We start from the raw sequence: 14,087 nt of genomic DNA on the forward strand, positions 1-14,087 counted from the left end.
TTTGACTCAAAAAACCGCAACAAAATCTGCAACAAAAGAAGCTGCGATTCCGCAACGTGGGGCCTCAGTATAGTTGTGAGATACAAATCTTAGGTCCCTTTAATGGTTTTCCACCTTAGATTCCTCTTCACTTTCCGGCCCTGTGCCTTGATTTTCCAATGCGGGTTTCTCACTAGGTAGCCTCGGAGCTTGCGGCTGAAACAGATGTCGTATCCGTAGTAAGAGCGGGACGGTTACTTTATCTGTCCTTTGTTGGTCTCTGTAAATTTAAGGATGGAGCCAAATTCCTCCATGTGAACTTACCCTTATGTATCTGCTCCAGGGGGTATACAGTCCTATGAAAAAGTTTGTGCCCCCCTATTAATCTTAATCATTTTTAGTTCTAAATATTTTGGTGTTTGCCATGTCAGTTTGATATATCTAATAACTGATGGACACAGTAATATTTCAGGATTGAAATGAGGTTTATTGTACTAACAGAAAATGCGCAATATGCATTAAACCAAAATTTGACCGGTGCAAAAGTATGGGCACCCTTATCATTTTATTGATTTGAATTCCCCTAACTACTTTTTACTGACTTACTGAAGCACAAAATTGGTTTTGTAACCTCAGTGAGCTTTGACCTTCATAGCCAGGTGTATCCAATCATAAGAAAAGGTATTTAAGGTGGCCAATTGCAAGTTGTTCTCCTATTTGAATCTCCTCTGAAGAGTGGCATCATGGGCTACTCAAAACAACTCTCAAATGATCTGAAAACAAAGATTGTTCAACATAGTTGTTCAGGGGAAGGATACAAAAAGCTGTCTCAGAGATTTAACCTGTCAGTTTCCACTGTGAGGAACATAGTAAGGAAATGGAAGAGCACAGGGACAGTTCTTGTTAAGCCCAGAAGTGGCAGGCCAAGAAAAATATCAGAAAGGCAGAGAAGAAGAATGGTGAGAACAGTCAAGGACAATCCACAGACACCTCCAAAGAGCTGCAGCATCATCTTGCTGCAGATGGTGTCACTGTGCATCGGTCAACTATACAGCGCACTTTGCACAAGGAGAAGCTGTATGGGAGAGTGATGAGAAAGAAGCCGTTTCTGCACGTACGCCACAAATAGAGTTGCCTGAGGTATGAAAAAGCACATTTGGAGAAGCCAGCTTCATTTTGGAAACAAAAATTGAGTTGTTTGGTTATAAAAAAAGGCGTTATGCATGGCGTCCAAAAAGAAACAGCATTCCAAGAAAAACACATGCTACCCACTGTAAAATTTGGTGGAAGTTCCATCATGCTTTGGGGCTGTGTGGCCAATGCCGGCATCGGGAATCTTGTTAAAGTTGAGGGTCGCATGGATTCCACTCAGTATCAGCAGATTCTTGAGAATAATGTTCAAGAATCAGTGACGAAGTTGAAGTTACGCCGGGGATGGAGATTTCAGCAAGACAATGATCCAAAACACCGCTCCAAATCAACTCAGGCATTCATGCAGAGGAACAATTACAATGTTCTGGAATGGCCATCCCAGTCCCCAGACCTGAATATCATTGAACATCTGTGGGATGATTTGAAGCGGGCTGTCCATGCTCGGCCACCATCTAACTTAACTGAACTTGAATTGTTTGTCCAAAATAACTTTATCCAGGATCCAGGAACTGATTAAAAGCTACAGGAAGCGACTAGAGGCTGTTATCTTTCCAAAAGGAGGATCTACTAAATATTAATGTCACTTTTCTGTTGAGGTGCCCATACTTTTGCACCGGTCAAATTTTGGTTTAATGCATATTGCGCATTTTCTGTTAGTACAATAAACCTCATTTCAATCCTGAAATATTACTGTGTCCATCAGTTATTAGATATATCAAACTGAAATGGCTGCTGCAAATACCAAAATATTTAGAACTAAAAATGATTAAGATTAATAGGGGTGCCCAAACTTTTTCATAGGACTGTATGCTTCCTCCTTCCCCTCACTCTCTCCATAGACTTCTATGAACTACAGTCTGTTTTCAGTGAAGATGGGACTGAGCAGTGAATGGAGGAGATTAGCAGAGAGGAGAAAAGCTGATGACTGGAGAAAGAAGCATTTTACTCTGAATCCTCGTATATTACTACATTTCTTACATTCACCTGAACTATTCATTTACAAAAACAAAACCAAATGACAAATACTGTAATCCTTGGATGGAAGCTCATCATACCATATACCGTGGATCATTCTCTAGATCAGACTCTATAGAAAGGGTTACAAAGCCTGGCCCATAGGATTGTATACATAAAGTGCAGACGCACCAGCTGGTTCAGGTCCTACAGTAAAGTGTAAATGGTGCAAGTGCTGACATCAATGACAACTGTGCTTGACTGCCCTTACATGAACAAAATACAAAATAACACAAAAGGGACATTTTTTCCTTTTGTCACTTATTGAAAGTGAGGAGATTTTGTGATGTGGTTGGAAGGTTTATCCAGGGTCAAAGTAGGAATTTGGTGAACTACATCAGTGGGCCACATCCTTTTTTGCACCAGGAACCGGGAAGAGTATTCGTCCATGGCCCTGCAGAGGCGGGGTTTTGGACATATGGAGGCGGGGTTATAGGCGGGCTCCACTGTATGCACGGGAAGGCTCTGCACCGGGATGCTCCGTGGGGCAGGCAGGTGTGACAAGAGTATCTAAGCGGTCATACAAAATCGCTAGACACTTTGCGCTAGACCACATTGCTATTGTAACGTGTAAACTATCGGGTAGCGCGGCGTTCTTAGCCATTCCACTATAGTGGGGTACTGGACTGGCCTCAGTCTTAGCTGGATACTTCTCGCTAGGCCATGTTGCTATGATATTGTGTAAAGTACCGGGTAGCATGGTGCCCTGTAGCTGCTACATTATGCGGTGCTACCCGATAGTTTACATGTTAACCATAGCAATGTGGCCAAGAGCGAAGTATCCAGCTAAGACTGAGGCCAGCCCACCACCCCACCCCACGGCCCGGTCCTGGTCCCCAAAATGGTGTGTGGCGACTCCTGCGCTACATCATGGGCACCGTAAAATAGGACAAGTTGGGGTGGTACTTTGTATAATATTGTAAGACATGTCAATATAAAGTTCTACAATTTTAGAAACCTTCACGTCTGGAGACCCTCAATAAGTAAAAAGCCTCAACTAAGCAGATAAGGAACCAAAATTGTATGTAATAGGAAAGAAATACAGGAAGGCGCAACACTAACTATGGACATCCCATTTCTGTGTTACAAAAATATATACTGTATATAATATATCATATATCTGCTAGCTATCCCAGCCAAAGTCATGGCCGGTCATTTGGTAGAACTTCATATTGAATGGCCTGTAGAACTCTCGCAATCTCTGGACGACTTCTGGGTCTATGTTGGGATGAGTCCTGCCCTTGGTTTTGCCCAGACAGTGGGGTTTACTGCTGCCCTCCGCCTTTTTTAGGCACGGAAACCCCTTCGTCTTATTGAAATAAAAATGTTTGTCCGTGATGATTCGCTTCAGTCCCAGGAAGTCCTGGACACGTCCGAGTTCTCCAGCAGGATCGGTGATCAGTCTCTCTCCGCTCACAAAGAGGATCTGGCTCATCGGGAAATACTGGAGCCAGTTCTCCAAGTGCTTGGCGTAGATGCCAATCTGGATGGCGCTCCATGAGATGTCGATGAGACCCGTAGTCCTGTTTTTAAAGGTCAAGCTCTCAAAGGTGGGGATGTCCGGCCTCTTGGACAACGTCTGGGTGTAATCCGATATGACACGAGTTACTGGGTCCCGCACCACCACGATCAGCTTAGCGTCCTTGGACATGGCAGAGATCCGGGCTGGAGCCTCCTTTGTCACAAAGTAACTGGGAGTCTTTTCCATGGTGATCTGACCGTCTAATGTCCTCGGCATCAACTCCCTGCAGGAAACCAAACAGTATATTAGTGAAATTGTCAGATAGATGATATATTTGCATGAAGCTAATTAATGGAAACAAATTAGAAGACCATCCTCCATTAAAACACCAATTTTTTGGACAATTGTTGCAGCTCTCAAGTCTCAAAAATGCCTTCACCTTCCTTCTTGTAGACCTCTACCACCGGAGGAGGGTCAGGATACCTCCATACTCACTAGCTGGTTGGCCATTTCCACTGACTTTGGTTTAGCTGACTGTTGGTCATCCAACAGTAGGGTTGAGGGATCGGAAAAGTTTGGATCGTTGATCGAGAAAATTTCTCCAGCTGGAAAATTATCGGAAATCAGTTTTAAAATCGATCCTGCAGTCTCAAGATCAGCTCTACCCTATCCACCACAACTACTAAGTGGAAGGTCAGGGGCGTTTACCCCTAAAATTATAAAAAAAGATCTAACTTCTTAAAAGAAAGTTGCAGCACGCTGCGGATACGGTGAGAGGAGCAGAAAGATTTGGCTCCCAACTTGCTAGAGCTGTAACCTCCCCCTCGTGGCTCTGAGGAGACAATTAGCACTTCATGTAACGAAGCCAAACTGGAGCTGACACAGGAGCCCAGGGCACCACACGTAATTACACCAATTTACTAATGCTACAAAGCTCTAATTCGTCTTAGAAACAATCACCTCTCCCGGGATGGCGGTGAAATATTACCGACTGATGATAATCAGCCTCATACACAACATAAGCTTCAGGAGATCTACCAGCTGGACGAGCACTACAAGACCCAGCAGGGAACGGCAGCAGGAAAATGAGGTTGCACATAAAAATATTCACATTGTAATAACAAAATGGGGCGGTGGGTGATTTGGAGAATCTATTATGGTGGTCCTGTGTCATCTGATGTGTCAGATCTATCTATCTATCTATCTATCTATCTATCTATCTATCTATCTCCTATCTATCTATCTATCTATCTATCTATCTATCTATCTATCTATCTATCTATCTCCTATCTATCTATCTCCTATCTATCTATCTATCTATCTATCTATCTATCTCCTATCTATCTATCTATCTATCTATCTATCTATCTATCTTCTATCTATCTATCTATCTATCTATCTATCTATCTATCTATCTATCTATCTATCTCCTATCTATCTATCTCCTATCTATCTATCTATCTATCTATCTATCTATCTATCTCCTATCTATCTATCTATCTATCTATCTATCTATCTATCTCCTATCTATCTATCTATCTATCTATCTATCTATCTCCTATCTATCTATCTATCTATCTATCTATCTATCTATCTATCTATCTATCTCCTATCTATCTATCTATCTATCTATCTCCTATCTATCTATCTATCTATCTATCTCCTATCTATCTATCTATCTATCTATCTATCTATCTTCATTGTTCCGTTACCTTTCGTTTTAATAACAACTATCACCTTTGTATACATGACATAAAGTGAAGGTCTTTCGGTCTTTCTGCGCTCCTCGCGCTCCGCTCACCCACCCCGGCCCGCCACCCACCCTTGCGTCTTGAAATCATTACCTTGCACTTGTGCACACAATCTGCCACATGCCATCACTTATACACTACAGATTGCTGAGCCGCCTGCAACATGATAGCAGAGACCTCCATAATCTGTTCGGCCTTTGACTGCCAGTCAGGGTGAATAAAGGCGAAGCTTTGCATCGGTTTTGACAACTCCACTCAAGCTGACGTCTTTCTACACAGGGATTAATTCATTATATGGCAGCTGGGGGTGCGGGAGCGCCCGGGTGATCCATGGCAGCAGCTGAGCAAATTAAGCAAACAAATACTAAATAATGATTTGGCGAGAGGCAATTTAGGAAGGTTATTGCGCGGGGAAGACACATTATCAAAATCTTATTACTGGCTGCTGTGTAATAATATCTGTCAATTGTGCCAGATTATTGATGTCTGAATAAAGCAATAATATGGAGAGAGCCAAAATGGAGGGGCGCCAGAGGGGGAGCGAGGGCCAGATCAAGCAGAATTGTGGCCAATGGAAGATCGCTTGGCGACAACAGTAACACGGGGCGGTGGCGGTCGGGGATCTCCCTGATGACATTGGGCGCTTTTCATCCCCCTGTGGTTAAGATTGAGAGGCCTTGTAAAAATATTCTATTGCCTGGTGTCATTATATGATCTTGTGAGATGCCAAACAAGGGTTTCCTTTATGAAGAGACTCAAAGACTCCAGCTGTTTCTTATAGAGGACCCTGGGAAGACACTAAAGCTTGAGGAGTAGGGTTGATCCGATCTTGAGATTTCAGAATCGATTTTAAAATCCAATTTCCGATCGGCTGATCGCGATCATGAAATTTGCTCAATTGCCTATCGGGATCCGATCTTTTCCAATCCCGATCGTTCAACCCTATTGAGGAATATTTGTATTTCTGCAGGATGTAATCGTCATCCTTACTAGCAATGGACCCCAACCAGTGGTGCAGGGCCACATGGGCTAACAAAAATGGGGCTCCCCAGCTGCTTTCATGCCAAATACTATTGTGCACTAGTAGAACCAAGGAGATGACACCAGCGGCACGGACTGGCATGTGCTCAGCGCTACGTTGGGAGTCTTAATTGATAACCTAGTTTATTGATAGTTGAATTGGAAAGTGCATGTAATGATCATCAATTACTCTGGACCCGGGAAATTCTTTGTAGAATCATTGGCTGTATCTGCAGAGTGAGGATTCCTGTTCACACAACAACACATGCTAGAAAAAAGTGGTCACCCTAAGATCATGGTGACATCAGGCTAAGGAAGACACTGTGAGGCTACAACTAGGACTATAATATGGTAAAACACCAGTGTCCCTTTAAATGGCTCAAGAAAAGTCCAAAGGAATCTCCAGGGTATTGACATATTACCAAGATCCAGATACCACCGAAGTCATGTCACCTTTCATAAAGCCCCTTTATCAACACCTGGGGCTAAAGCTGTCCCATTCTCAGGGCTTGCAGGTCATGCATTGCAATCTACAACAAGCATGTATACAAGGCTGGGGCTTTGTGGTGCCTGTGAGTGAAGCTGACCCATCCCGGGAAACCTTGGGATACCAGTGACTAGTCCGCAGCCTCCCACTGGTTTTACAAGTCTAATGCTATCCTTTTATGATGTCTCCCTTCAGTAGTAGATTTTGGAGTCGAGAAGGAATTATTTTTCCCCTTTTTATTTTTTTTGGGGAATTGGCATGAGCTCATGGGGTTTTTTGTCTTCCCCTGGATCAACACGGTAGGGGATTGTAGGGTTATAGGTTGGACTTGATGGACTGATGTCTTCATCCAACCTCATCTACTATGTCACTTTGTAACTATGTATTGTTGAGACCCCAAGCAAAGTTCTGTTTAGAGGCCCCCTGATGACACTCCCACTACTCTCTTATTGCCCCACACTTAGTAAACTGCCCCTTTAGTGCCCCCACACATAGTATACTAATCTCTTTTGCCCACACATAGTATACCACCCCCTTAGCACGACTGATGGTCCGTATGTGGCTCCATGCAGATGCTTTGGTTTCCTGGTGGGTGACACTGCCCCCGACACTCTAAATAAACAGAATCTGACAACCATAAACCAGCCCCAATCTTTGGGTTCCCCATACGTAGGCCCAGGGTGTGTGTACATCTCCGCCAAAATAGTGCGTCATGCCTTTTTTAAGTATCCCCCCTTAATGGGTACAGTAGTAATTTCCTAGACGCGAGAAGTGCTTATCCTTCCCCGGCCTGACATAATCCATCGTTAAATCAATTGTCTAATTGTGAAATTGCTCGGGCTAATTGGAAGGCGTAAGACGCTGGTACGTTCCTTCGCTCAGGTCTGGGAGAACAGATGGGGTGTTTAAAGCATTAGCAAAGCTTAGATTTGATCAATCAATTACAGTATGTGACACTTGTTAGGATTATGGGATCTTCAGCCTACGGCGCGGAGCCAGCTCTGCACATTAACCTTCCGTAAATGACAGGCGAGCGCCGGAGCGGGGTGGGCAGTGATGACAGCCGAGTCTTTCTACATGGAGCAGACGCTATGTACACACCGGAGCAGATTGTGCGCCATCAGTTTGTAATCAGGAATTCTGCAACTATTTATCACAATCCAACGTCTTCTTTTTGTGGCTCAGTTTTTTGGTTTCCATATTCAACCATTGGTAAGTGGAGAAATGGTCACCAGTAGGGTTATTTGCCCCGTATACTAGCATATACGGTATATCCCGCAGCACATACCTTGTTTACACCAAAAACTCATTTATTATTTGAAGGGGTTTCGAAGATTGGGAGTAACTTTGGGGGGGGGGAGTTACCTGTGCTGGGCCTTCTTTGCCTGAAGGCTTAAAGGGATCCTATCATTAGAATCCCTTTTTTTCTAACTAACATGTAGGAACAGCCTTAGGAAAGGCTCTTCTTCTCCTACCTAAAGATGTCTTCTCCGCGCCGCCGTTCGCTTGAAATCCTGGTTTTTTTTGGTATGCAAATGAGTTCTCGCAGCACTGGGGGCGGTCCCCAGCGTTCAAACAGCACTGGGGGCGTCCCAAATGCTGTGAGAGAACTCTCTCCAGCGCCACCTCCATCTTCTTCAGGAATGTCCTCTCTTCGCGTCTTCTTCCTGCGCAGGCTTCAAACTTCTAGGCCTAGGGCAAAGCCGTCTGCGTATGCCTGCCGGCCACAAGAAAATGGCCGCTTACACAGTATTGTAAGTGGCCATTTTCTTGTGGCTAGCAGGCATGGAGAGGCCTAGAAGTTTGAAGCCAGTGCCGGAAGAAGACGCAAAGAGAGGCTGATCTTGAAGAAGATGGAGGCGGCGCTGGAGAGAGTTCTCTCGCATCTTTGAGGACGTCCCCCGCCCTCAGTGCTGCCAGAGAACTCATTTGCATACTGGCGAAAACCAGGATTTCTACGGAACGGCGGCGTGGAAAAGACATCTAAAGGTAGGAGACGAATAGACTTTCTTAAGGCTATTCCTACGTGTTAGGGAGAAAAAAAATTGCATTTTAATGATAGGATCCCTTTAAAAAAGGATATTTTTTAGATAAGCGCAGGCGGAATCAGTGTTTTGCTGTCATATCAGCAGTCTGTATGTAATAATTAAAAAAAAACAAAAAACAAACAATAAAACCCTTTAAAAAAGATTTTACACTCACCGGACTGACTCAATAATAAAGGATGTTGAACAATCTGTGGACAGAGCAAACTGCTCTATGTCAAAACATGGAAAATCAGATCATTGGCAATGAAAGGGTTACCTGTCCTTTGTGTTATTGCAGCGGTCTGGCTCACACAATACAGATATTCTCCCTCACTTCTATTACAATTATTACATGTGACTAAACTTTGTTGTAGTTCTCCTACTCCTTGCTGTATTATGAGGTCTGCAGCACTCAGTGCTCAGTGCAGGAGGGGGGTAGGCATATGTCCAACAGGGGAGGACCTGCTATTTAAGGACAGGGGTCTCTAATGAAGTGGCCTGTGTAGGTGCAAGCTCTATAAGGATCGTGATCATCCCAATCCCAGGATTTACATGCTGCAGTCGATGCTTGTAAAGCGCAATCTCACCTATACCTCCCAACCGTCCCAATTTCTGCAGCATCCCGATGGGCGGGAGGTATGTCCCGGTATCAACTCAATGGCATCCTACGGACGCTGATGAGCACATAAACAAGGAAAGCAGGAGCTGTCACAGCCCAGCTCCTGCCTTACCTCTGCGCTCTGGCTTCTGCATGTGTAGATGCAATGTGATGACGTCACATCGGGCCTACAACTAAGTGAGTGGAGGGAGAGAGCGGCGGGGTAGCGATGGAAGGTGAGTATAAGGGTTTGTTTGTGTTGAACATTGAGGAGAACATAATGTAGAGGGCCCATGAAACTGGGGGCAGATGAAGCGGGGGGGAACAGCATGACACTGGGGCAGATGAAGGGGGGAACATCATGACACTGGGGCAGATGAAGGGGGAACAGCATGACACTGGGGCAGATGAAGGGGAGGTGGCATGACACTGGGGCAGGTGAAGGGGAGGTGGCAAAACACTGGGGCAGATGAAGGGGGGGACAGCATGATGTTGGGGCATATAAAGGGGGGGAACAGCATGACACTGGAGCAGATGAAGAGGGGAATGACATGACACTGGGGCAGATGAAGGGGGGGAACAGCATGACACTGGGGCAGATGAAGGGGGGAATGGCATGACACTGGGGCAGATGGAGGGGGAGAACTGCATGACACTGGGGCAGATTAAGGGGGGAATGGCATGACACTGGGGCATATGAAGGGGGGGACAGCATCACACTGGGGCAGATGAAGGGGGAAAAGAACGGCATGAAACTGTAGAGATGGGGGACATGAAACTGTGGTCAGAGATGAGGGGACATGAAACTGGGGGCAGAGATGAAGGGGGTATATGAAACTGGGGAGAAATGCAGGGGGGAATATAATTTACAGGTGACTATAATAGGATTATACTGTGTAGGGGCACATGAAAAATGAACAAGAATGGGCGGAGTCAGCATAAAATTGGGGCGGAGCTAAACTTGCAGCGGTGTGCGCGTCACATATTTTGTCCCTCTTTCGGTTCTTCGAAAGTTGGGAGGTATGATCTCATCTAATCTATAAGATTAAATGTCTACAACTACCTTGGTCAGACCTTGAGGAGGAGATAAGGAGATAACCAGCGCTCCTTTATATAGGTCTTACCCCATGTTCTTTAGCTATTAGCACCATGAAACACCTCCAAGGCTTCTTCCCTTCCAAATTAAAGCCGAGACCGCAGGAATGAGCCCGTAAATAGGATGTAAGTGTTATCAGAACTGCTGGGTGTAATGTGCGAGGACGCAGGAAGCAAGACTTCATAAATACTTGGCAGCCATAACTGTATCATGGATTTGCCGCGCTGCCTCAGTACACCGACCTCCGCTTGCAAAAAGAGTGCCGCTATTATATTCTCTAGCAATTTTGTTTGAATTATGAAATCTGGATGACATTGTGAGTCCATGTAAGACTCCGATACACATCCGCTGGCCCTCACTCATTGCAATGAATCGCATGCAGAGATACAGATGTTTCCTCTGATGCCCGGCCAGTATTAGTCTTGTTTAGTTATTTACTGGCTGAGGCGTTAATCATTTTCAGTGATTCTTCCTAAACCCCCAACCCCCCCCCCCCCCTCCCCCTCACTGAGCCCTCCATGGGTGCCAATAAATCTACTACTTGGAGGCTTCTGTCCTCTCCATAAAGGGTTTGTGGACCTAAAACTCTGCAAGACCTTGTATAACCCTGAATCCTTACGGCATAGTAGTTATATTCTTGTACATAGTAGTAGTATTATAGTAGTTATATTCTTGTACATAGGAGTAGTATTATAGTAGTTATATTCTTGTACATAGGAGTAGTATTATAGTAGTTATATTCTTGTACATACGAGGTAGTATTATAGTAGTTATATTCTTGTACATAGGAGTAGTATTATAGTAGTTATATTCTTGTACATAGGAGTAGTATTATAGTAGTTATATTCTTGTACAGAGGAGGTAGTATTATAGTAGTTATATTCTTGTACATAGGAGCAGTATTATAGTAGTTATATTCTTGTATATACTAGTAGTATTATAGTAGTTATATTCTTGTATATACTAGTAGTATTATAGTAGTTATATTCTTGTACATAGGAGTAGTATTATAGTAGTTATATTCTTGTATATACTAGTAGTATTATAGTAGTTATATTCTTGTACATAGGAGGTAGTATTATAGTAGTTATATTCTTGTATATACTAGTAGTATTATAGTAGTTATATTCTTGTACATAGGAGGTAGTATTATAGTAGTTATATTCTTGTATATACTAGTAGTATTATAGTAGTTATATTCTTGTACATAGGAGTAGTATTATAGTAGTTATATTCTTGTACATAGGAGTAGTATTATAGTAGTTATATTCTTGTACATAGGAGTAGTATTATAGTAGTTATATTCTTTTACATAGGAGTAGTATTATAGTAGTTGTATTCTTGTATATACTAGTAGTATTATAGTAGTTATATTCTTGTACATAGGAGCAGTATTATAGTAGTTATATTCTTGTACATAGGAGTAGTATTATAGTATTTATATTCTTGTACATAGGAGTAGTATTATAGTAGTTATATTCTTGTACATAGGAGTAGTATTATAGTAGTTATATTCTTGTATATACTAGTAGTATTATAGTAGTTATATTCTTGTATATACTAGTAGTATTATAGTAGTTATATTCTTGTACATAGGAGGCAGTATTATAGTAGTTATATTCTTGTACATAGGAGTAGTATTATAGTATTTATATTCTTGTACATAGGAGCAGTATTATAGTAGTTATATTCTTGTACATAGGAGTAGTATTATAGTATTTATATTCTTGTACATAGGAGCAGTATTATAGTAGTTATATTCTTGTACATAGGAGCAGTATTATAGTAGTTATATTCTTGTACATAGGAGCAGTATTATAGTATTTATATTCTTGTACATAGGAGCAGTATTATAGTAGTTATATTCTTGTACATAGGAGGCAGTATTATAGTAGTTATATTCTTGTACATAGGAGGCAGTATTATAGTAGTTATATTCTTGTACATAGGAGGTAGTATTATAGTAGTTATATTCTTGTACATAGGAGTAGTATTATAGTAGTTATATTCTTGTACATAGGAGTAGTATTATAGTAGTTATATTCTTGTACATAGGAGTAGTATTATAGTAGTTATATTCTTGTACATAGGAGTAGTATTATAGTAGTTATATTCTTGTACATAGGAGTAGTATTATAGTAGTTATATTCTTGTACAGAGGAGGTAGTATTATAGTAGTTATATTCTTGTACATAGGAGTAGTATTATAGTAGTTATATTCTTGTATATACTAGTAGTATTATAGTAGTTATATTCTTGTATATACTAGTAGTATTATAGTAGTTATATTCTTGTACATAGGAGGCAGTATTATAGTAGTTATATTCTTGTACATAGGAGTAGTATTATAGTAGTTATATTCTTTTACATAGGAGTAGTATTATAGTAGTTGTATTCTTGTATATACTAGTAGTATTATAGTAGTTATATTCTTGTACATAGGAGCAGTATTATAGTATTTATATTCTTGTACATAGGAGTAGTATTATAGTAGTTATATTCTTGTACATAGGAGCAGTATTATAGTAGTTACATTCTTGTACATAGGAGTAGTATTATAGTATTTATATTCTTGTACATAGGAGTAGTATTATAGTAGTTATATTCTTGTACATAGGAGTAGTATTATAGTATTTATATTCTTGTACATAGGAGCAGTATTATAGTAGTTATATTCTTGTACATAGGAGCAGTATTATAGTAGTTATATTCTTGTACATAGGAGCAGTATTATAGTATTTATATTCTTGTACATAGGAGCAGTATTATAGTAGTTATATTCTTGTACATAGGAGGCAGTATTATAGTAGTTATATTCTTGTACATAGGAGGCAGTATTATAGTAGTTATATTCTTGTACATAGGAGGTAGTATTATAGTAGTTATATTCTTGTACATAGGAGTAGTATTATAGTAGTTATATTCTTGTACATAGGAGTAGTATTATAGTAGTTATATTCTTGTACATAGGAGTAGTATTATAGTAGTTATATTCTTGTACATAGGAGTAGTATTATAGTAGTTATATTCTTGTACATAGGAGTAGTATTATAGTAGTTATATTCTTGTACATAGGAGGTAGTATTATAGTAGTTATATTCTTGTACATAGGAAGTAGTATTATAGTAGTTAAATTCTTGTACATAGGAGTAGTATTATAGTAGTTATATTCTTGTACATAGGAGTAGTATTATAGTAGTTATATTCTTGTACATAGGAGTAGTATTATAGTAGTTATATTCTTGTACATAGGAAGTAGTATTATAGTAGTTAAATTCTTGTACATAGGAGTAGTATTATAGTAGTTATATTCTTGTACATAGGAGTAGTATTATAGTAGTTATATTCTTGTATATAGGAGCAGTATTATAGTAGTTATATTCTTGTACATAGGAGCAGTATTATAGTAGTTATATTATTGTATATAGGAGCAGTATTATAGTAGTTATATTCTTGTACATAGGGGCAGTATTATAGTAATTATATTCTTGTACATAGGAG

General features: G+C 41.0%; 1 protein-coding gene across 1 annotated transcript in view; it reads right to left on the bottom strand.

Annotated features, from left to right (window-relative positions):
• Positions 1-3,268: 3,268 nt before the first annotated feature.
• Positions 3,269-14,087, bottom strand: part of LOC142209235 (heparan sulfate glucosamine 3-O-sulfotransferase 3A1-like) — an 87,185-nt gene continuing 76,366 nt past the window's right edge. Inside the window, exon 2 of the mRNA XM_075278163.1 lies at positions 3,269-3,890. Coding sequence (XP_075134264.1) covers positions 3,269-3,890 — 622 coding nt within the window. The remainder of the gene's footprint in view (positions 3,891-14,087) is intronic.

Source organism: Leptodactylus fuscus, chromosome 6 (assembly GCF_031893055.1).
Source record: "Leptodactylus fuscus isolate aLepFus1 chromosome 6, aLepFus1.hap2, whole genome shotgun sequence".
Lineage (NCBI taxonomy): Eukaryota > Metazoa > Chordata > Amphibia > Anura > Leptodactylidae > Leptodactylus > Leptodactylus fuscus.